This window comes from Bombus huntii, chromosome 8, assembly GCF_024542735.1.
Source record: "Bombus huntii isolate Logan2020A chromosome 8, iyBomHunt1.1, whole genome shotgun sequence".
NCBI lineage: Eukaryota > Metazoa > Arthropoda > Insecta > Hymenoptera > Apidae > Bombus > Bombus huntii.
Genome location: NC_066245.1, coordinates 7,426,686 through 7,450,417, shown reverse-complemented (window position 1 = coordinate 7,450,417; position 23,732 = coordinate 7,426,686). Strand labels below are relative to the sequence as shown.

General features: G+C 41.4%; 2 protein-coding genes across 2 annotated transcripts in view; one reads left to right on the top strand and one right to left on the bottom strand.

The window, feature by feature from the left end:
- LOC126868288 (bicaudal D-related protein homolog) overlaps positions 1-16,070 on the top strand; it is a 29,552-nt gene extending 13,482 nt beyond the window's left edge. Inside the window, exons 2-5 of the mRNA XM_050623604.1 lie at positions 9,532-9,864; positions 12,002-12,171; positions 12,810-13,128; positions 13,530-16,070. Coding sequence (XP_050479561.1) covers positions 9,532-9,864; positions 12,002-12,171; positions 12,810-13,128; positions 13,530-14,147 — 1,440 coding nt within the window. The 3' untranslated portion in view covers positions 14,148-16,070. The remainder of the gene's footprint in view (positions 1-9,531; positions 9,865-12,001; positions 12,172-12,809; positions 13,129-13,529) is intronic.
- Positions 16,071-16,237: 167 nt separating this feature from the next.
- LOC126868306 (protein Fe65 homolog) overlaps positions 16,238-23,732 on the bottom strand; it is a 146,962-nt gene continuing 139,467 nt past the window's right edge. The window contains exons 7-16 of the mRNA XM_050623629.1: positions 23,525-23,643; positions 23,331-23,443; positions 23,022-23,220; positions 22,809-22,936; positions 22,701-22,706; positions 22,373-22,623; positions 22,100-22,302; positions 21,857-22,033; positions 21,643-21,781; positions 16,238-21,487 (exon numbers count right to left, since the gene is read on the bottom strand). Of these exons, the coding sequence (XP_050479586.1) occupies positions 21,438-21,487; positions 21,643-21,781; positions 21,857-22,033; positions 22,100-22,302; positions 22,373-22,623; positions 22,701-22,706; positions 22,809-22,936; positions 23,022-23,220; positions 23,331-23,443; positions 23,525-23,643 (1,385 nt within the window). The 3' untranslated portion in view covers positions 16,238-21,437. The remainder of the gene's footprint in view (positions 21,488-21,642; positions 21,782-21,856; positions 22,034-22,099; positions 22,303-22,372; positions 22,624-22,700; positions 22,707-22,808; positions 22,937-23,021; positions 23,221-23,330; positions 23,444-23,524; positions 23,644-23,732) is intronic.

Below are 23,732 nucleotides of genomic sequence, written 5' to 3'. Positions count from 1 at the left end.
TTTGGCAAACACTCGAACTTAGTCGCATCGTGGCAGCCTTGATACATTTCGAAAGGTGCACGAACCGCAAACTTCTTGTTACTCAACATCGCTTTAATTGCTGGTGAGTCACATAAGTTTTGTAAACAATAATAGTAGCCATGAAACGACGGTAACTGTCGCTGACACGATTGCGACACCGGCCTCCTTTTGGTTTGTCGTAATCGGCCGCTAATCTCATTAATCGTGTACTTGGCTAGCTACTTTCGCAGATTCTACAGATAATCGGCAGCCTTGTTTTCTACTTAGTTACGCGATTTCCCCCTACAGAACGTGTGATTCCGCGTTCTCAAACGAGTTTCGATCATCGATCTGAATTACGCTAACGGAGCAGACATACGCGTCCTTTACCAGCGTTTCGCGCAACTTCTACGGGAACGTTCATTTAGTACAATAATTACTTAATATCAGCCTCGATTTGCAGCGCAGATTGTTGCTATGAATTCACTACCGTTCAAGATAACCATTAATAACGCATTGTGTTCGCGTTCCCGCACTGATCTCCTGATCTACTTTCTTTCGGTACAAAACGCAGTTTTCCTTAAAACCGAACCGATACAGAGATAGTCTTATCGCCTATAATTTCAACCAGTTTCTAGATATACCAGTTTCTAGTTTCTAGGTACGTTCTTAGCTTTCAGATACCTGCTCGCTGATAGTTAGAGCGAGATATATCGATACGAGACGAACGTAATCTCCCGAAACCATTCTGGTGATACAGTTTTCTAGCTGGTTCCAACTTCCAGTGAAATCGCGAAATGTCTCGTTAGGACACGTAGCAGATTTTATTACGGTTCGTCACAGTAGATTGAATATTCGATCGTGTAAACGGCTCCGAATCGTTCCACCTTGGAGCTGGCAACGACAACCAATCGCGGAATCGAGCTAAAGCTGTCGCTTACGTAAAACGATAACGCGATGTCGAAGTTGGTGAACCCGTTATTCGGTACATTGTGCGCGAAATTAAATAACACAACGGATCGAGCGTGTTAGATTATCGAATGTCGATGGAGTAATCGTGACGCTCGACGCATCGCACCTGGTTAGGTGTTCACGTGGCTCTAATTACACAACGCGTTTACGTTCGAGAATATATCGGTTCGTTTCTTACCGCTGCGAAAAATATCATATAGTGTTATCAAATAATGTTCCTTGTCCGCTCGAATTCTGCTAGAAGCTTAAGCAAGAACCTGATGGAAGAGCATCGAGCAAGAACTTTGGAAATCAGAGGCAAATGCAATCGAACAAGAGTCACGCTTCGATCCAATTAGTTCTTTTCATGATGAAGCGATATTCTGACCGTAATAGGCCCGGAGAAATTACACAACGCTTTTACACCGATCGCCACGGGTTTCCTTTGCTCTCGTCCACGTTAATGCTTATGGACGTATCCGGCTTTGCTGTTACCTGATCGCCATTGGTACGTGAAAACCGCAAGGATCTCAAAGTCAAACTTTTTCATTGATTAAAGTTCCTTGTTAGAGGCGAAAATTATTCGTTATAGTATTCAATGAATAGAGTCCAAAAATAACAACTTTGAAATTAGAAAACTTTCCAAATTCAACTATAACGTAAGCTCGCTTGATTAAAAGCTGAACAGTCAGTGATGTAACATCTTGCGAATGTAAAGTTGTGTGCAGAGTTCAGTGTAACTCTCGAACGAAGAGTAGCTTTTGAATTCGAAGTTTTTTAAATTCAAAATTGACATTCATTGGCTATACTAGAAAACATTTTTAGCAGCGTAAAACGAACTTTAGCCTTTTACTAGACGCAAGACTCATATGCATCTGTAAGAAACATATATCTAATGGTTATTCGATTGACAAACTCTGTAAAAATTTCTGTAGAATAAACTGGTTACACCAGTACGCAAATTACATATATAAAATTGCATATAAATTGACAAATCATACGTCGAATATATAAGTAATTTTAATGTACATATACATATATTTAATATATATATTTACATTCTGCACATTCCGTTTCGACATAACAGGTCAAAACAGGTGATCATAGAGGTGAAAGGAATACAATAAATTCTTAAAACAATATATATGTACACACCATGATCTAATACTCTTTTTATATTGTATATTTATAATTTTTAAAACGAATAAATAGTATATTTAGTATCATTATATACGTGGTATATTTAAAACTTTCAAAATGGTACATTTACCTACCTATACCATAATCTAGTTCTTTTTGTTACATTAATCCACCGTCTGGAGCAGGTCGCGCAATACGCGGATGGACTTTGGTTGTTGCAATAGTATACGATCATTGCCTGGCTCGTCACGGGCCATTGCCTCTCTATTACGAGCCTCCCTACTTCTCCTCCTTTTCCTCCTCTGAGAAGGTTCACCTCGCATAATCGTTTTCTTCTGAGGGAAAGTGAACGAAGAACGGTGCGGCGCAACGCCAAAAGCCGAGCCGAGGCGAGCGCAATGCGTCACCGCGAAGTGCAATGCCAATTAAAACGGCCATTATCGCGATCTTTTCGTTTCTTTTTTATTCCCGAACATTCGCTACACCCGCCAATCATGAAACACGTGCACCATTTCTTTTGATAAACTGTGACTTATACCTGTGGCATGCGCCAGGAAACCCGTTAGATAATACTTATTCGATTAGCTGCGCACGAGTCAAGACTTGTTTATCGGCAATCGTTTATTTATAAAAGCGGTTTATGGAAAAGTGTAATAAATGTATCGAGTGAAAAAGTGGTGCAAGTGACAAGATATTTTTTGTAGAAAAATTGTGGGTCAAGTCGAACTCTGCTAGAGAAATATGTATGCTTTGGAATATTTAAATATATTAATACGTGTCGCGACCTCCTTTTATAATAGCTAAGCAACCAATGATCCTGTCTCTTCCTTATGTAACAGAAAAAAAATTGTAACAAGGTAAAGAGAAGATCCGAAAAATAAGTATTTCTTCGGAACATGATTGTATCTTAATATTTAATTACGGCGTTAAAAATGTTCAATTTGAGATTCCTTCGGGATCGCTATTTGACTGAATCCAGGCTATAGATACGCATAAATAGACTACGGATTTTTATGCATTTATGTAAAATAGATACGAAAATGCACAGGATGCATGTAATGTTAAAAAAGAATATATGTAAAGTAGAATAGAGTTAATCCTCGAACAATGCTATGGACACAGACACTCAGAGTAGTCGAAAATCCGCGTATAATTTCTGAGTCTCAAAAAAACTTAACTCTGTATGTACGTACATGTACAATATAATAATCTGTTGTTGACTGAACGCTTTATTCTGCATATTACATACATGCGTTATTACTGTATTCTTATAATAAGATAAGTTAGAGAGAAGAAAATGTTATTAAAAAAATTACGTAAATATAAGAGAGAGAAAATACGTACACATATTATTTATTATATTAGTTATAGATATATCGTATTTATACTGCGATGATGCGACTATTGGCACACGACTGATCTCACGACCGCGGCAATAATATGGGAACAGTCTGTTCGATCCTCTGTTAACAACAGCGATTCGCTTTTTTCTTCAACACCTCTTCGTTAGCCGTCTAATTCGTTACAAAGTCACGTTTTACTACGCGGACTACATACATAGTATGTGTGTCATCCCGGAAACTTTTACAATATTGATCGAGAAAACAATCCGCGTATAAGCAAACTTTTCGCGTTGCTCGAGGACCAACTGTACTCTGCTTACATTAGATGAAACAATTTTTTATTGGATCTCTACTTTTTTAGATGCCTTCGTAACTTTGCATGAAAATCTGCAGTCTACTATTAAAGATTTCAAAATTCGCGAGATAATCGTCCCCCGTATTTATCTCGTTTTTGGAAAACACGTAGTTATGCCGCTCTTTCACCGAGCAAATTATAGTATTCTCGAATAATAGTCGTGAAAATAATCGTCCTGAAAAGTGAACGAAGAGTAGTTGGCAGTTGAAGCTATTAAGACGTTTCTTTCCTTCTGTAATTAAGACGCGATTATGACACTATGATTCGTTTCGTTTAACGATTGCGTCGTAATTATGTCGCACAGTCTCTGTGATTACATTAGGTAGTTCTTGTCTTTTATTTAACGGTACAGCGGATCCATGAAAGGCGGAATGATCCTTCGTCGCAGGAAATAAATTTGCGCGAAGGTTCTTAGTCGTGTGATTAAATTAGACGCGGCACGAAGATCGACTCGGCAACGAGGAAGGAAATACGCGGATTGCCATACATTGTAAAACACTCGTCATTTCGTTTTCGCAATTGGCGGATCGTTAGAGCTCGTTAATGAGAACGAATAGGCGTATACTTCAACTTTTAAAACTTTTTGCTGTAGAAATTAGTCGAAGTGGAAATTGTAAGAAAGTCGCAACGAAAAAAGTCGGATTTTATGGTATATGACTGTGTATACGGAGGAAAATGATGTTCGTTCCATATCAAAGAAACAGGTATGCAATGTTCGTAGTCAGAGCGGTATCACGCGGTTGGACAGAGAAATGATAAATCGAAGATCCGCGTCCATACGTACCAGTCACTGTTCACTCCGCTTCCTTGTTTCGGTTACTTCCCTTTCTATCGGGCGGATGTCTGTTTCTTCGAGCAGAAAGTGACAGGAGCTCAGCCATTAAATTAGAAGTCCGATAAAGTGTGCCGGAAGATGTATTGCTGGTCACGGCTGTATAATTAGAATAATCTGCTTGTCGTGGATGGTTTTCCCTTTAACGAGAGGAAACGTTATTATGCATGTTCCGAGAAACAGAATTCATCGAGCGAGCTATATCGGTTGATGTAGTCATGAGAAATTGAAATTCAGATTTTTCGTTTGCCAAATCACATTGCTTTAATCGATCGAACTGTCTAGTAGGATGAAGGATTCTCTTTAAGCTTGTGATATACGAGTATAGTATACGTATAAAAGTTTTACATCCGCTTTACGTTTCGATCAATAGCATTTCTCAGATATTGAAAATATTTCGTAACAGATCTAACGTCTGTAATAGACAGAAACTTTTTTCAAATCCGTTGCGAATTAATTCTGTGTCTTGATGAAAGTATTTCGCTACGTACATGTCATGATGTAGCAACGACCATTAACGACGACATTAGCTTCGATGTTGAAAGAGCACAGGAATAAACGAGAATGGAACATCGAACGTGATTCGTGACTCAATCGATATTTGGACCTTTTCACGTTTTTACAATCGAATACCGTCTGCAATTATGCACGCCGATTTGCTCATGAATACGTATGTGTAGTTTGTAATCGAACTGGGATCGGATATAATTGTAATCGAACTGGGATCGAATATAATTGTAATCGAATTGGGGTCGAACTTAATTATAATCGAGTTTGATTTTAACTAGAATTAACAGATGCTTCGATCCATAAGAAGGATCATTAACGTTTACTTATCGATGATTCATCCTATCCGATAGATAGCGAAACAGGTTGAGTCCGGTATGAATAGCAATGTTATCGTTATCTACGTTGCGAAGGATTGCACACGAATAAATTTCTGTTGAAAAGTGTAACTTGAATCGAATAGTTACATTCAAACACAAATCTTCAAATTGAAATCTCGATTTTCAAATTTACCTCCTAAAATCCCCGACATGATCAAATTTCATTCTATATTAATTTTGTTTTATTATTATTGTCCCGTAATAACTTCTTTACTTAATTGATTTCAAAGACATAGACAAGCAAGATGTATCGAAGCGAATGTTTACCCATCGTACCAGACACGTGATCTTTCTTTAGATTACATACAGATTTTCCTAATTCAGAAATTTACATTTAAATCCAATCAATGTATGCTGAACTTTGAAATAGGACTAATTGTGAGTATTACAAAAACTCGAGAAGCTTAGATACAGTCCTGGGAGATCAAACGCGAGAAATCGCACATTCTATGTGGACGCAAAGGTCGATGAGGTGTCAGAAATGATGTTTTCTGAAATATACCGATGTGGGAGCTAGCTGGTAGCGTCATGGATAGCGAAACCACCGCAATCGGAGTAACAGTCGTGTTGGAGAACGGGTTGGAGATTCGTGACTCATGGATCTCCGCTAGTCCCCTTCGGCCATGTTATGTACCTTATGGAAAAAGCGTACACGCGCGTTTCTTGTCCTTCCTGTATGCATCACACGCGTGTTTGCCTTTCTGGTTTTTGTCCGTAGCCCCGTGTGTCTCGTCCCTTGTGCTGTATCCTCCACGTACACCTTCCTCGTTTTTTTCACCTGTCGTTTTTTCCCTCTCTTTGTGCACCCACCTTAAGGAGTTTAACCACCTTGAGGTGGATATAATCGGTAGGGCTTCAAATTAGCCGACGTTTAAGTTAAAATCGGCTAAGACAAAGGCTGTTTCGTAGCCTTTTTGATAAACGTATCGGCACAATAAAATGTCAGGCATTGTTAGTCTTTAATAGGCATTGTTGGAGAGGCATTGAAAGTGACGTGACTGCATTATGCTTTCTATAGAAATGTTTGAAATACTCGCGAAATTTCCAGATACCTCGGTCGTGTGAAATTGCGTTACTCGTTGAATTAATTTGTTGCTCAATTGCAAACAAATATCGAGGAAATGTTTCACAACCGTCGAAGCCACGTAACTTTAATTTTTCATTTTTCATTTTTCATAATATATCAGCGCTTCGTTTTTACAGATTCAACTCGCACACACGCGAGATATACGATTATTATTTCGCGTCTTTTATTGATGCATAATTCTTACCTTTTCGCGTACTTGGTCTTGCCACTTGTAGACTTATATGTATATACTATATAATATATCGAGTTAAGAAAATCGCAATTTTCTCGTTCTCCTCGTGCTCTGTCTTTGTCTTTCTTCATTCAACTTAAACGTCGTTACGTATTTCGTAACAGTCTGTACGATACAACTTTACCTGAAAGCTAAAAGATACACACATATAAAAAAAACAGTACGAAGATAACAATCACGTATCCATTGATAATTCTTTATCCAGTGGTTAATTTAATTTTAAATTCTTTCTGCTTTTCCCCTCTTTCTCTCGCCTTTTACGAGACACGTAATTACGATCCTAATAAAGAAAATTAGCGTTAATTCGAGGATCGAATCGTTAGTGGTCGACGATTTTCGAGCGATCGAGCGACCACGAGCCTTTGGCTGCGTCGACGATCGGTCGATGAGTAACCACGGGAAACCAAGGCCGTACTTACCTTCTAGCTCGATAAACTCCACCAACATCGAACCGTGTGATCGTTGTGTGCGAGCCTGTATTACAGCTGCTTTTTCATTCGGTACCTCGCAAATACATCGCAATTCGTACCGCAAAACTCTATATTAGCGTTGCGTGAACGCATTCAAATTAAAATTCTGGCATTCCCCCGTGAATCGAACGTTCCAGGCATTTGCCATTCGTTGGCTTTATTCTTGGACGAGCTTCACGATAACAGATGCGGGATGCAGCACGACCAATTATTTTCTAGCCTCGCGATTTCGTGATTTATAACTGCAGGGATCAGTCGTAATGTGCCGCGTCCAATTATACCTAATCGTTATCGAGTGGAATGTATTCATTCAAAAGCGATCGATAAATTAGACCACGCTTCATCATAATGAAAATACGTCGAATGATTTTGATTATAACGAGACTACGAAAATTAAGCGCTTAAGCATTGAATTAAAAGAGGTAGATATAACTAGCTCATTAACTGATTCGTAATTGTCGAAGAGAGAGTCCAAAGCGAAGCTCAGACGTTTATAATTTACAAGGGAATTTTTTACGGATATGTACACTGATTATAAATAAATTATGATGAAAATTATCGATATGTTAGAATTATTCGTGCCGAAGCGTTCGCGTGATGGTCGATTAGCGGAATGAATGAATTTTTCTGTCGTTTCCCGGAAACCGATTCAACGAATTAAAAAGAAAGAGCGTGTAATTAACTATAAACTAGATGATCTTGTTTGTAGTCTTCCTACACGCATTAATGAGAAACCATTGTCTCTCATTAATTCTTTAAGTACTTGTACATTTTCATAAATTGCCTCCTTCAAACGCAGAAAGGTAGCAAAGATAAATGCGGTATCAGACGAAGTCGTTAATAAATGATATCCGTACTTCAAATTCGATTCCAATTTTTGATATCGCTTTTGGCAATATCGACGACGATCGTATCGAAAGGATTAATCGCGGATAATAATAAATTGAAGGAGCCAGCGTGCATGTTTTCAATTTCAACGAATGATGAAACTCGCGTAGGAGCTTTGGCGTTCTTACGAAACACCCAAACATTATCCTTTCACCGGATCTTGTTAGGTCTTGAGGATCAGCGTCATCATTGAACCTGAGAGAAGTAGGCGAGCGTCGCGTCGACTCCGGGTGAGTCACCGCGTGCCTTTTTAAAATTCGTCCAACGATGCCAAGTCGGTGAAACGAGGTGACAATTTCGAGAAAGGAGACTCGACGACAGAATCCTGTTTTTCGATATTCTAGTCAGGGACGTTTGCGGTAGCCTTCGTTCGTAGATCGATCACGACGCTTCGAGGTCGAAGGTAACCAAGCGATTCAAGTTGCTGATTTTACAAACATCGTTGAGGTAGACCGCCGCTCTTTTCTCTGCAGTTCGTTCTTGACTCTTCTGTTTTTATTATTCAATAGCGCTGAGGCTTTCTTGCCATGATCGTTTGTTAGGCATATTTCTCACCGTTATTACATCGATCAGACTGCGTGAATAAACATCCACTTTCATGGATACCGAGAAAGTATAGTATTCTCCGTTCGGATATACTTTCGAAACTAAATATTCCGTTCGAGATCATACGATACGCATACCGAAGATTTGGAGAAACATCACGATAAAATCTCTGACCTATGAAAAGTATAGGATAAAGTCGAACTCGACTCGATACTGTATTTCATTTTATTCTTTCCGAGCTTATAAATTTAATATCCTATAAAATATATTCTTTTGCGTTGTAACTTAATTTAATAGAAATGTGGCAATACGTACACGAAATTAATTACAAAAATATAGTCAAATAGTTAATATTTTTGAAAGTAATTTACCGAGTATGAATTACACAGGGCAAAATGTTAAATGCTACACGAACTGCAAAAAGTTAGTCGAAAAACTTCTGATGTTTCCAAATATTGAAACATTAGATATCGTCACTACCTTATGTTGACTAAAGATTATCATTATCGTGGTGAAATATTTGTACAGTTTTTCTATTAGATAAGAACAGATCTTACGTACCATTTGCTATATTTATCTCATTTTCGGAAAAAGATGCCTTTTATTTACCTATTTTTTCTCTCTACAAATTCTTCACATATGTATATTTGAGATCATTTGGATATACAGACAAACACAGTCGAGTGTTTCGACACGTGCCGGGAAGAAAAGTTTCGACATCGAAACACACGACAGCCTGTTAATTGGCTTTCATCGATCTCGTATAATAGTCTTAACGTTCCCGCTGTTTGTTGTCATAGAGTCTGGAACAAGAGAGGCACCTGCTTCGTCGACGGTTAGAGGAAGCCAGGAGCGAGAACGAAGCGAGAACCTTGGAGCTCCAGGCGGACGTGGAAACATTGAGGAGTCAGCTAGAAGAACAAAATGAACGAGCTAGAAGAGCGGAACGGGACCAGGCGACGCTTGTCGCGGAGCTCACCGCACAAAATACGAGGCTGGCCGATCAGCTGAGAGAAGCCGCGAAGCAGGAAGAGCAATTGCTCATCGAGGTCAAGGTGCTCAGGGAAAAGTGTGCCCTCAGAAGTACCACGCTCCAGGATCACGTCAGTAGCCTGGAGGTTCTCAGGGACGAGGTAAATTAGTAGTTTCCGAGAGCAGCGCATTGAGCCACGTTCAGGTTAGCCGAGTTACTTTCAATTTAATCGATGATCTGAAGCTTCGGTTCAAATAATTTGCTAGTGTGAATTTCTTGTTTACGTAACTTGAAATATTCTCGTCTAAACTTTGAGTCTTTATCGGCAAAGTTACTTTGACTTCAAATCGTTTGAAGTCATGGAAATATGTTATTCTTCATCTATTCAAGTTTCTATACACATTCTCATCAGTACAGTCATTCACCTTCGAATCATTTGTGTTCAGCGTAGTTTGAAATTCCTTGACTAACGCGATCCCGTTACTTGTTTCGAAATATCCTGTCAAGTTTCGAGTAAGATCGTCCAAGTTCCCTTAAATGTTTTTTAACTCGAAAGGAAGACAAGTTGCTAAACAACGTAATATGTTGTGCCGCTTTGAAACGCAACGTTAGGTACGCAACGTACGCAATTATTTTATTTGTTCATATTGCCTTCGACATTTATCTAAAATCAGAATCTAAATCTAAAGTCAAGCGATGCAACATGTATGAACGTGAAATTAAACTCAATCGATTCAGACGACGTGAATTCCACTAATTTGGCTAACGTGAACGAGGCTTCAGGGGGAGCCCGTTTCTCGAAACAGATCCGCGCTTCCGCAATCAAGTATTTTATTTCTCTTCTGTTTCACGCCATTATGGAATTGTCCTCGTAACTTCGGCAGATATTTGTGTCGAACGATTGTCTCGAGCGCAGTATCCGTTTGTTTTTGCTTACGATTGTTGGATAATCGTAGCTAGATCGTTCTGGGAATCCAGCTGGATGTTTACCGTTGCGACCGTGGTTAATGGATATTGTTCGGCGTTAGCAGCATTGAATATGTATGACCCCGGAGATATCAATGGGCTGTGTACGAGCGTCTAATAATTCGAGGCAGATCGCGGGAGGAAGTACACATAGCCGTGAGAAGTTCGCGCGGTACGCCAGTTCGAAGCAAGCAGGTCGTGAGTCGTGACCCTCGACGATCGACTTAACTTGCCTCGTCCTTCGTACTGGCGCCCTTTGTTCTCTTCTTACGTGGAAGAAACTCGAATTTCAGGAAATACCCTTCACGCGCGAATTCCCTCCGAGTAATATACTCGTTACATTGTCTACACGTTACGCCCACGTTATTGATTATGTCATGCTATCGGTTTATCGGCGAGAGATTGGAAAATGACTTCGTGAAAAGAAACTCGAAGCAATTTACGTGGAAATGGGCGAGAACAAAGGTGACTTTGGAATAACTTAATCGTTTCAGGAATACTAGTACGTACTACTTTCGTCTAATTTCTTTTTTGTTCAAGTATAATTTCAGAAGATACGCTGAACATTTTTGTATATAAATATCTCTGAGTAGATGAAATTGTTTTACAGGTAGTTTGATTTAATCCGTTCAATGGGCCTAATTCTTTAATTAGAATCTCTCTAAAAGCCGATAAGGACAAATCGATTCTAGCGAGGTTGATTTTACTTCTTGCAAATATAGAGGTAGTAAAGAGGAGAGAATATGAGTAAGAGAAGTAAAATATGATCTGTAAATAAAGAAAAATTAGTATATAATAATAAGAAATTAGTAGTTCATACGGTAAGATAATTAACCTGATTAATAGATCTCTCACGGATAATTAAAAAGTAATTACTTTCCTCTTTATAAATTTCTTTCTAAAGATGTTAACCTGCCCTTGCTACAACTTTAAAAGCGTTCCTTGTATTAGGCAAACAGAACAACCGGTATTCCCTTTCACGTATCTATTACAAGGTCGAATAGAAAGAAAGGAGTAATGCGTAGTACCCAATATTATTGTTATTACGATACCAGCACCAAGCGTATCCAAAACCTATTTCGCTAATTAACATACTATTGAATCTCATTCTGGCAACGATTGTACGCACGTCTATATTCTACGTGCTAGTTTCTCCTTACGAAAGTACCGGAAGCACGCGCTCTCAGGCTGCATCACGTGTACGAAACATCAACGTGTACGGATACGCAAACGTAGGTAGTAGATCGTAGGGAGATCAGTAAGCTGATTGACACAGGCCGATATAGCGAAATCGAATAGAACATAAGCCAGTTATGTCGGACGTGTTCCAGGTACAGTTGGTGTCCGCACAAAGAACAGAATTAGAGAGGAGGTCCTTGGAGCTGAGGGAAGAGAGGGCGAGAGCGATGGCGGCTCTCGAAGAAGCCGAGGATAGAGCCGCGGCCTTGGAACGGCTCGGTCACGAGGCGGAACACCGAGCAAAACTAGCTGAACGTGAGAGGTGAGATACGACATTTTAACTGGGTCCTTAACCGAAAGACATTCAATAAAGATTAATAGAGATAAATTAAAGGATAATGGTCAGAAAGCGCCTCTGTACCCCTTCAGACGTCTAACGCTGTAATAAGACACTACACGTCGTCGTTAACTTATTATTCTCTTACAACCAACATCGTTTCGGTCCACAATGATAGTACAATATCTCCATATAATGGTCAGTTATCTGTCACCGTCTGTTAGAATCGCAGGAGATTGTTCTTCTTAATCGTCGCAGCCCACGTATGTACAACGGAGAGTTTTTTCATGGCGCACATTGAAAGAGCAGAAACTAATACTCGTTGTTCGTTTCAAATGCCTACGCGTGTTCGCTCCGCGAGGCGAGAACCGGAAAATAGAGGAAGGTTTTCCAGTCGCTTTAAGCGGTGATCGATTTTTCTCGAGCACGGTAATCGTGTTTGTTTATCTCTTTCGTTTGCCTGTAGAAACTTATCGAAACGCGAACGACGGTAACCACGTATCCGTAAACGTGGCAGCGAATGTCAGTTTGTTGGAACGAGTTGAGTTCGTTGGATCGAGTTTAGAGGAACGATTTATCGTACGATTGACGTTGATCGTTTGATCGTTTGATCGAATCCATAGGGACGAGCTGGCGGCGACATTGGCGGCCATCGAGGCGGAAAGGAGAGGCAGATCTGGCTCGATACAGAAACCACCGAGGTCCCTGCAGGCGGAGATGGAGTGCGAGGAGAGCGGAAGCTCGCTGGGTGATCAGGAGGATTTGCGTGCAGAGGTGGCGAGGGCGGTGAAGCGATTGAAGGAGCTGTGCGTCCATTTGAGACGAGGGGAGGACGACTCCGGTTTGCAGAGTGACTGCGACGAGTCTATGCTCGTGATCGTGAACAACACCACGGAAGCGGAGGAGGCGGACACGAATGGACAGGAGACTCTTGCTAGTTCGGTAAGGGGTTCGCGTAACTCGCTGCTTTTGTTCCACCATTTCCGGTTTCCGGCTACGCAATATAGGAAACCCGTGTCGGGCGCCCACGAAAACTCGATGAACGTGCTCAGTTCACCGATTGGAACACTTGGTTCGATCGTAGATAACGAATCGGTTGTGACTGGTACTTTTAAGAGAGCTACGGCTGTAAGTACGCTATAGTTATAACGCTTCGACGTGGCTCGTGTTTGCAGAGTTTGTTTACACGGTTGCTTTCATCTAGCCTGCACCGATAAGATTCTTCGTAATTTGCCGCGCGATAGAGATATCTTTCTACGATCGATCCGAGTTTCATTGGCATTGTACTCGCAAGTAGTTCGCCATATGTTCTCTATACAAGCATTCCCTCCGGTTTTTTACAGGCCAATTGTCCCGGTGCTTTGTTGGACTTGGTGGAGGAGGTATACAACTTGGCTCTTTCCGGAAGAGGGGCACCGGGAGAGCTCGGTTTAGCCGTGGAACTTCACAGGGTGCGCGAAGAGCTGGAGAACGTGAAGGACCAACACAAGCAGACGCAAGAGGAATTAAAGAGGCGCGGAGAGGCTTTGCTTGATACGACGAGCAAACTGAGTGTGAGCGAGGCCGAACTGCGCGGGGTTAAAGAGGAACGTGATAGAGCTCGAGACGATATGGAACATTCGCAGTTAACGAAGGACGAGATTTTGGCTCAAGCTTACAAAGTTCGAGACCAAGCTGTGGCTAGGAAAAACAGGGCGGAAGTGGAACTGGCCAAAACGAGGATAGACGTTCTTCAGGCTAACAGCCAGCTGATGGAGGCTATTCAACAGAAGATCGAACTTAGTCAACAGCTAGAACAATGGCAAATGGATGTGCAGTTACTTCTGGATGAACATGTTCGAAGCAAACTGATGCCTGTCACGAACTCTATCACCGCCGCGAACTCTGAGAATTCAGAAATCGTGGCTCCGGCTAGGAAAAAGCGGAGCACCTCGTCGAGAAAGGTGTTCGGTCTGTTTTGACGAAAATGACTGTTCGCGTAGACTTCGCGTTGCGCGAAATGAAAGCCAAGAGACACCGGTGCACGGTGAGAGAAAAAGACTGCGCTCGAAAAAAGGTTTTTTACTTTTCATTGTGCCGCCAGCGTATCAGGGACCACTCGCTCGCTCATCTCTCCATCACGTTTGGAGACAGACCGCTGACTCGAACTTTGAGCAGCAAACACGCCATAGAAGGCGCTTCGCGTACGTCGTTTTTTACGACAATTTGTATAGTTGTTAAGTTTACAGGGCAGCTCGTTTTTTACTAGCAAGATCGCGAAATCAAGTCTCGATCATGGGACGTTTACCTTGCTTGGAGTAGATTTTCTGGCGTGGCTAGGTTTTTCCTAAACGTACTTGACAATAGATTCGTTACTGCTACTATTATTATTTTCTTCTTTTTTAATGTCGAACAGTATATCACAGTTACGTGTTCGAATGCAAGACAACGAAAGAAAGTTTCTTCTTTTCAGATGTCCGTGCGATTCATCGAGAAAAGAAGGAAAGCGTCAATCGGCAGACTTAAGCGATTACTTGGTATACAGTGGAGCGCGAACGTTTCTTTTCCCTCCGGGCGAATATCTCGTCATTCCCATAATCGTGGAACAACTCGTTACCACAGTAAGAACGATCTCTAGCGGCGTCTACTCGTAAAGATCTCCGGACTCGCGATACAAACTTATCATTATTCTGGGCGATGCGTTTAAGCGAAACTATAGCCAGCTCCCTCGTTCTCCTTTCTTTTTATTGGACGAAATGCGACGAGGCGACCTAAAGAGGATCGATCTTTTTCAACCCGCGGCTGTAAATATATTATATGAAACGTTTGTGATAACGTAAGACAAATGAGTTTTACGTTGACTTTTACGAGAGCGAAATTTCTTTTGGACGTTGATTGCGATGATACGGATTTATGTAATATACATTATCGTTATTACGATAAATTTTAACTGAATTTATGGCGCTATCGTCGTTACATTAGTGACAAGAGTACCGTATAGGAACGAAAATTAAATCAAATAGGGGAGGAGAAATAAAAAATTAAATTCAAAAGTTAGGAGAGGATTTTAATGGCTTATATTTATGCGATTTTTTAAATGTCCATTAACCGTTTGAGTCTCAGGCGTTATTGAAAAAAAGAAAACTCTCTAACAGTGCGATAGCACTTGTTTTAATCGATTGCGAAGAGAACCAAACGGCGCGATAGCGCTCGTCATATTTGTTACTTTATGAATTATCTCTATATTATTATATATGCGTATTATTAGTTTATAAATACTCCAAGTTTTGTTCCATGAAAATTATCAAGATGACAATGAAATACAAAATATCGTCAATTGTCCGTAGCGTCCAAATGTACTGGAACTTTTCGACATAAAATCTAAACAGTGTGATCGCGCTGCTTGAGACTCAAACAGTTAATAACGTCCGTCCGTCCATCTGTCCAAATGGATCAGGAAATTAAGTAGTACGAATCGAAAATTGTATACAAAGAAAACAAAGACATTGTTAGGGCTAGTGGCGAATGTCGATCGACCAAGCTATAACCCTGCGAACCTTTTACACAACGGCAGTGCAATATCATGCTAGAGAAACTTTTTCACATGCGTTTGCGTCGGTCAACCGCGACGATGTTCCTCGACATTCTTTCTCTCCATTTCAGTCTGAATGCTTAGCTTTAATTAAACGATCGGTGTTAAGTAACAACGAAGCGGTTGCACGCGGTTCGCTTAACGCGCCCGCGTAGCGTTTGTGCTGACGTTCGCGCGCGCAGTAACCTTCTTTGTAAATTAGTAATCGATGAAGTCGAAACGTACTCGTCGAGATTGTACGATAGTTATATGATTCCACCTGATCTAAACAATTGTGACAACGTATTTATTTAATAAAAATCTGTTTTACGGACCTGTCGTATCTTCAAATAATAATCGCGTTAGGCTCGTTAAAACGCATAGGCTAAATCCTAAGGTTTTCGACGAAAATTGACTTTTATTTTTGTAAGTAACAGTTGCGGTAAATTGCTATAAGTTCGATCGATATACATTGAAACTATCATGAGAATAACAACGAGATTGAAAAGAAACAAATAGGCATTTATTCACAAGAGGCAGGTGTAGTTACAGTAGTTTCATTCTGTCGCTTTTATATATATATATATTTATATATATAATATGTATATATATGTATATATATAATAGTATTCTCACGTCCGTTTATAATTATCGATCGGTCCATCTACGCAATATAAATGGGCATGAACAATGGGGGAGGGGGGCGGGTGCATACAAAGTGTTTTGTCCTTTCGTACGCTGTAAAAACGACACGTGGACTCGTCGAATATTACGAAACGCGTCGCTCGGTGTTCTCATTTTTATTTTTTCCTCTCCTCGTTGCTTTTAGAACTTGTTCTCGTCTCAAGATACACGCGCGCAGCAAGATTCTATTCCAGGGATAAACGAAAGAACGGAAATTGGTTTGTCTAAATGTTCCAAATAGAATCTCGTTGGCTTCCACTCGGATAACGACGATCGCGTCGCATCGCGTGGGATTTTTCGTAATGTTGACGAAAGAAGTCGATCGTTCTTCATCGTCTACGTTACACGTTTAATCGATCGCTCGACGTTTCAAAGCCGATCGTCACGCGGGAATATACATACATATTTTTATACGTACATATAAAAATTCCTTCCCGTTCTTCTCTTATCCATGTGTTTTCTTCTGCATGATTTTTACTAGTCGGTGGTAACGATATTTCCTTTTCTTCCGTTTTAGAATACTTCCCACTAACTACGACGACATGACGATGACGGTGAATTCCCTATACTTGTACTCCATATTAACGCGACGATAGTGACCGTGACTACAATTAGAATTAACAATGATCGTTCGATGATGCGTATCTTCGCGTGATTCGTTTCAATGATGAGCTCGAATCGAGTAAACGATGACGAGAGTCGTCCGTAATGAGGACGAACGCGAAGAAAAGCGTTCGCCCTCTATTTGCCGAAACGAATTGTCGATCGAAAATATCGTGTTGGATACATTAAATTGCCATAAGGTATAGAGAGGTACGTACTTTTTGAAGATAGAGAAAGAGAGAGAGAGAGAGAGACACTATAATTATCAATGAAGCATCGTGTTTGTGCAGAACAACTCTCCTATCAAGTAGATCGCATTTTTTTTTTTTCATTAAGGATATTACATGTCACAGTAAATATAGTTAGGTTTGCACTATTCTATGTCAGTTACAAGTGGCTTCCCTTCTCCTTTACCCTCCTCCACCTCTTTCTTTTTTTTTCCGCCTCTTTCAACCCGTGGTTGGTATCTTCGGTATTCGCTCTTTTCACGATATCCTCCTACCTTTCTCGACAGCGTGTCAACACCTATATTAAGGAGACAGTTAAGCTACGCGTACTTTGTGAACGTGTGTAATGTGTGTTCTCTCTTTCGTGTGTAATGTGTGTGCCTGTGTGTTGCATGTCCGTGTATGCATGTATGTATCGTTAAGTGTACGTCTGAATAATATGTCGGTTTCAATTTTTCATTTCACTTGACGTAAGTGATCTCTCGGACGATAGATGCAACGATGGTGTCCTTAACTTCTGAACTTCTCCTCGACCTTTCCTCTTCTCCTCTTTAGTCTCTTACATTTCTACACAAATGTATAATAATTATATTTACATCCATACCACATTATCTGCGCACTCGTCGCGCTCACGAGGCTATCTCGTGCCACTCTTGATCGTCCGCCCGATCTAACATTATGATAATGTAAATTCAACAACCATATATATGTATATATATTTGTATATATATATATATTTATATATATATTCGTATATCAAAGCAAGAAATCGTATCAACGATATATCAATAGCAGAAGAAACATCGCTGGTTCTTTCCTATAAAACGTGGATGATCGAGTTTCCGGAGCGTGGGTCGCACGGGAGGCCTCGTCGCGCGGCTTTCTTTTAGTTATTGTTCGTGACACGGTTCTCAAACCTACCCGCGTAGAGATTGAGAGTGACCAGATAACGGAAGGAACGCAAGATAGATACAGGCGAAAGAAAATTCGAAGCTGCGGATAGATCGAAAGGGAATTTCCAAAAAGGTCCGCGATGCAATGCTGGTAGACCTTCGAGGACCTTCTCTTCCGAGATATTGTATATAACATTCAGCCATGAGACGAGGCGTTTCGCACACGCGGCATTATTCATCTTTCTTTCATAATATCGCTACGTTCCTCATCATTTCTCTTCTTATTTCTCATCTTCTTTATAGTAAAAGGCAGGTGATCCTCGTCACATGTATTTTTATGTACAAAGGATGAAAACCATCTTCGCGATTCTGTCTCTAATCGTTACATCCTCATCTACGTATAATTGTCACATGAGAATCCCTCATCAAGCAGCCTACACCATGCACGCTTTCCTCTTTCTTACCATTTAACACATTCACGCTCGCTCCACTCAACTTTCTTTCCTATTCTGGCCAGCCACCCTTCTTATTTAAACGCTACATATGTAGAAATATCTCTCTTCGTTCTGGGTCCCGCACAACTTTGTATCTTTTGCAATGACGATGGCTACCACGACGTGTGACCGTCATCGAAGGACGACGAGGATGTGCTGCAAGCAAGAAAATAAACCGGCTTTCTTCCTTGAGAATCAGAGAGATTTTTAGTTCTCTCGCGAGGAAGCAGTTTTCCCTTCGGACGATTTGTTCCGGGACATTAACGTTGACCTACTGCTGGCCACGGTAGCTTTCTTGCTGACAGTACATGCGTTGTTACGTAAACGACCGGTGAATTTTGCCGCTCCTTGTCCCGTTTCATCTTGTTTCTCTGGTTCGTTCTTGTTTTTCTGGATCGTTGCATGACGCCGCTTTTCCGCCTGTCCGTCGCGAGATCTTTTATCACGCGGAGAACCAAACCAGAGTATTGCCGCGATTGCTAGGAACGTTTTTCTTTCGGTCAAACGTGAGAAGCGCGACTGAACGAGCGAAGAAAATTTAGTCGATAGACACATTGTTGTCAATCGGCATAGTCGTGTTCGATTACAGCCGGAACAACGTGGATGAGACGTCGGTTCGCGACATCGTCACGTGTCTAATCGCGAGGTTATCGTACGAAAATAATCAAGGATCGGGCGAAGTAGACCTTCTTCTTCGTTCTCTGTACAATTCGCTGCGATTTGCTGCAAAAATTCGGCGCGTATGGAAAAATGCCTAAAGCTATCGATAGAAAACGAGAACCGAAGAGAAAACGGCGCACGATGATACACGTACGGATTAATTATTCACGGTTTTTTTTTTTCTAAACTACTGATTGACATTAGGCATCGCGAGCACTTCAAACGACGATCGTTTAGCTAGTAAGGAGTACAATTTGGTAAGCTCCGAGTTTACTTTCGAATCGCCGATGTCGTGCATTTGTGTGGTCACGTACGCGTAAACACGCGAGCTGCAATGATTCGCGGAATACGATGCGCGTTGATGCAACGTTCGTTAAAACGTGCCACGATTTCCGTTGACCGACACCGAACAGAACGAATGCTATCCTCGCTCTGTTGGTTGCAAGTGTACGGTGTCTTTGAACGTTCGTCGCGTGTGAAAGGGTGCAGTCGACGCTGTGCACGTGCGAATAATGAGTTTGCGGATAATATACGTGTACGCAATATAATTTATTCCTCTCTGTGATCGCGTGACACACACGTGCAAGAGTTAAAGCGTCGATGCTCGAGCTGTTCCGCAGAACGTCGTGGCGGTGAATAAGCTCCCTGGACAATTTCTTGGGTGTTAATGTTCTTTCGTTTCTCTTCTTCTGCTTCTATTCCTCCTTTATACGGAACTTCATTATCGTTAAAATTTTCGACGCCATTGCAACACATGGGCGCATGATGGTATTCAGCGATAATTAGTTTTGTTCAGCGAGGCGCGTTACGACGACGACGACAACGATAACAACGATTGACGATAACGATTCGTTACACCGTTTCAACAGAATAGAGTTGTTAATCGTTTTTGTGTAGGCGTTAGCGTTATTGCACAACGATTGTGCGTACGATAATATATTATTGCGAGTGTCAAGATCGGTACGTAGCTTGGTAAGTTCGACTCGGTCTCTTTCTTTGCCGTGGATTTAAAGGACGGGTCGCGCTATAGCATTTGTCGTATTACCTTCGTTTGAAAAAGGTGCAAAAAAATTATTTTCTATAATTCGCCATAAAAAATAAACTTCCTATTACCTGCACGTGTTAAGTGTCCGTGTATCTGTACGCGCGTCTGTGTTTTTGCGCATGCATATGTTATGCATATGTGTACTCGTGTATTCCATCGCGTGAGTATCTCTATGCGTGTCTCTTCTATATAATACGTGTATTACGTGTTTTATTTCGTGTGGTCTGGTCATCCTCGTCTCGTTTCTTCTGTACACCCGAGAATACACATGTATGTTATACATTTAAGCTCTCTATAGCTTGTTTGTCTTTTCGTTTAATCTTCGAATGCCTCGTGGATACGCTAGGACGCTACTTCAGTCATTCCGTCACTCACGCATCGTTCCCCTTTCACTCTTCCTCTGGACTTCCTTTAAATCCAGCGAATTTACTAAATTTAGCGCGATAAATTACCATCCCGTATATATACAGATATTTTCTCTATCCTGTCGCAAACCTTGCAGGATACCATCACTCCTTGAACGTGCTTTCGCATCACGATCGAAGGATCCTAAACGGTGATAACGCTGTTTCCGTTTCTTCGAAGGTCATTCCAAGTGAAACATGCAAGCGTTCACTCGATGGACATTTCGACCTTGAGAAGAATCCTACCTCGAGTTTCGTGGCGCCAATCCACGAGGTTCACGTCTTATTTCTCCGACGATATATTTTTTATCTTTTCTTATTTTTTTCTTTTTGTCAGACACTGCGTGTAACATACATAACATTATATCGACACACGTAAGCGTAGTCCACTATAGCTGTGGTAATTAGTATAGCACTTTGCAGAATTCACAATTCAGTCGTTAACGTAAGAATACGATCTTCTGCTTTATTCTTTCTTCCTTTCTTTCTTCTTTCGTTCTTCCTCGTCGAGAATCGTCTTAACCTGCAGCTACATTCCTCTTAAGGATTGCTCTCCCAACGGGCCAGTTGAATACGCCTGTTGTCCAGAGAGGGCGAAAGAAGCGACCTGAGGGATGCGCTCGGTGGCGATCCGCTAAAGTACTTCAAGGTCAGGGGTGACTGCAGATGTCTGTGTCTGATCACTTCTCGCTCAGCAGGCAGCGGCCACAGTTCCTGCGAAGGAACGAGCGAAGGTATCAACTACAACATAGTGTTCTATGATTGGCGATCGTATCGTTCATCGATCGCGAAAAAACATACTTGGTCGTTTTGTTTCTTCTCTCGTTTTAGATAATATTGTAGCAGCTACGAACGATCATTTACCTGCAGCGAGAGAGCCTCGTCTCAGGACTCACCCTGCTTGTTTCTACGCCCAGTCAAAGAACCGACCAGAGATTTCAAGGTAGCGCCAAGACCCTTTCCACTTGGAGTATTCAGGCTACTAGCGTTTCTAAAGCCTTGCGGATGTGCGTCTAAGCATTTCTGGTACCTCAGCTGTATAATTGAGCACAGAATGTAAATCGAATGAGTCTAGAAAAATACACGGAATCGTTTTAACAAATTAATCACCTTGCAAGCAGCTTCGATAGTTTTGCATAGGGCTCCGCTGCTAGGCTCGCAATTGAAGACGTGTGCGATGAAAAGATCTTGCGCGGTGTGCATTATAAAGGCGCACTGTTTCACGTTGCGACCGATGCCGAGGAACGACAAATAACGTACTCTGCACTCGGTGATGAGTTTCTCTTCCTGAAATATGTACCACTATTTCTGTCTGCCCTCCTTAAAAGTATTATTACTCATCGATCCACTTACGTTCGGTGTAAGGATGGAAATCATACTGGGTGCAACTGCTACGTTCACGTTTCGCCACTGGTTGATCGGTGTGTTAGTTACAATGTGATCTATCGCGTCATTCAGAACCTCCATTCCAGTTGCTTGAGAAACCTGCATGGATCCGAGATATTGTGCTCGCAACACTTTCTTTGGCTCCTCCATCGGTGTTGGAAACGATTGTGCTGAAAACAGGTCAATGTTTCATCTAGTTCTCGCCTGAAACAAAATCCTCAAACTTTGGAAATTACTTACTGACTAGTGCTTGTCCGTTTCTATGGAAGCGTCTATGCTCTGTGGGTAGATTAGTCGGTCTTGTGGCCAAACTTGTTCGTCCATTGATGTCGACTGGTTTCGCGAGATTTTGGTGTTGCGACCGCTCGATCATGATCTTCTTGCAAATATCGCGCAGCGTGTTCGCGATCGTGCGCGCCGGGATATCGCAACGGAACACATGGCACATGTGCTTCCGGGTCGATCTGTCTCTTGCCACGTAAGCAAAGTCTCTGAAAGATAAATGACGCGTCGACAGGTTAACAGATTGCGAAAGAATTTAAATGTCATCGTTTGGAATGCGTCTTACCTTTCACTGTGCGAGGATCAATCAGATGGAACAGCCATGAAACGTGAATCATAAATGCATTATAAAGATGGTTAAAACTTCTTCGGGTATCCATCGAGATTTACTTACCGGCAGTGATCTCTGCCAACACCCCACACCCTAACCGTGTGAATTGGCTGTGTGTTGAGAACGGTAAGATTCTCTGGGTCTATCAGTTTCAGCGCTCCTTCGTCCAGATCCATAAACAGATCTTTGCCCTGGTAACATTTAAAATCAAAATATTTTAGTAGCTACGTTATTTTCGTTGCAACATAAAAAATCGAATTCGCAATTGACACTAACATCACCCCATCGCCCAACCACATCGAGAAGATCGTTTCTACCCAGCGACAAGTCTACGATACACTTGTTGACAGCCTTGCTGCTTCTTTCAGGCGTCAGGTCCTCTTCGGCGATTTCTGTCCATCCAAGAGAGCGTACGGCGAATCTGATAGGTTTGTCCCTGCCCTCGGAGTCCGCACGTGCGGGATAGCTCCTTCGTCTGAAAGGTGAACAGACAGAGAAAGAGAGTGAGAGAGAGTGTGTGTGTTTTTATGAAACGAATCATTATATCGAAGAAAAACTGACAAACAAGTATCGATGATATCTTACTTGAGAGCTAGCTCCACTTTTCTCTTGTTTTCTAATTCCTGATCCAGGGCCGAGCTCGTGTTACTGCGGGTGACGGTGTTCACCATGCCGCTCAAAGTGTGAAAGTTATTTATCTGTTATCGATAACATCAAATCATAAAAGTATTCTTTCCAAATTTCTATTTATTAAAAGTACTTTTTAAATCTCTACTCACGCTGTCGTTGTCTTTGATAAGACTTCTGCGCGACTCCCTCTTGGAATGTGGCGGCGCCTCTGGAGGCTCTCTCTGTATATTTCCACTTTTAACGTGCCAATAATACGGTCCATTCTCGTCTGGAAGAAAATTGAATCGTTCGTCGAATCGATCCGAATAGACGTTTCGCGTTTTTCGTTCGTCTCGATGTAGAGAAGTTTACAACAAG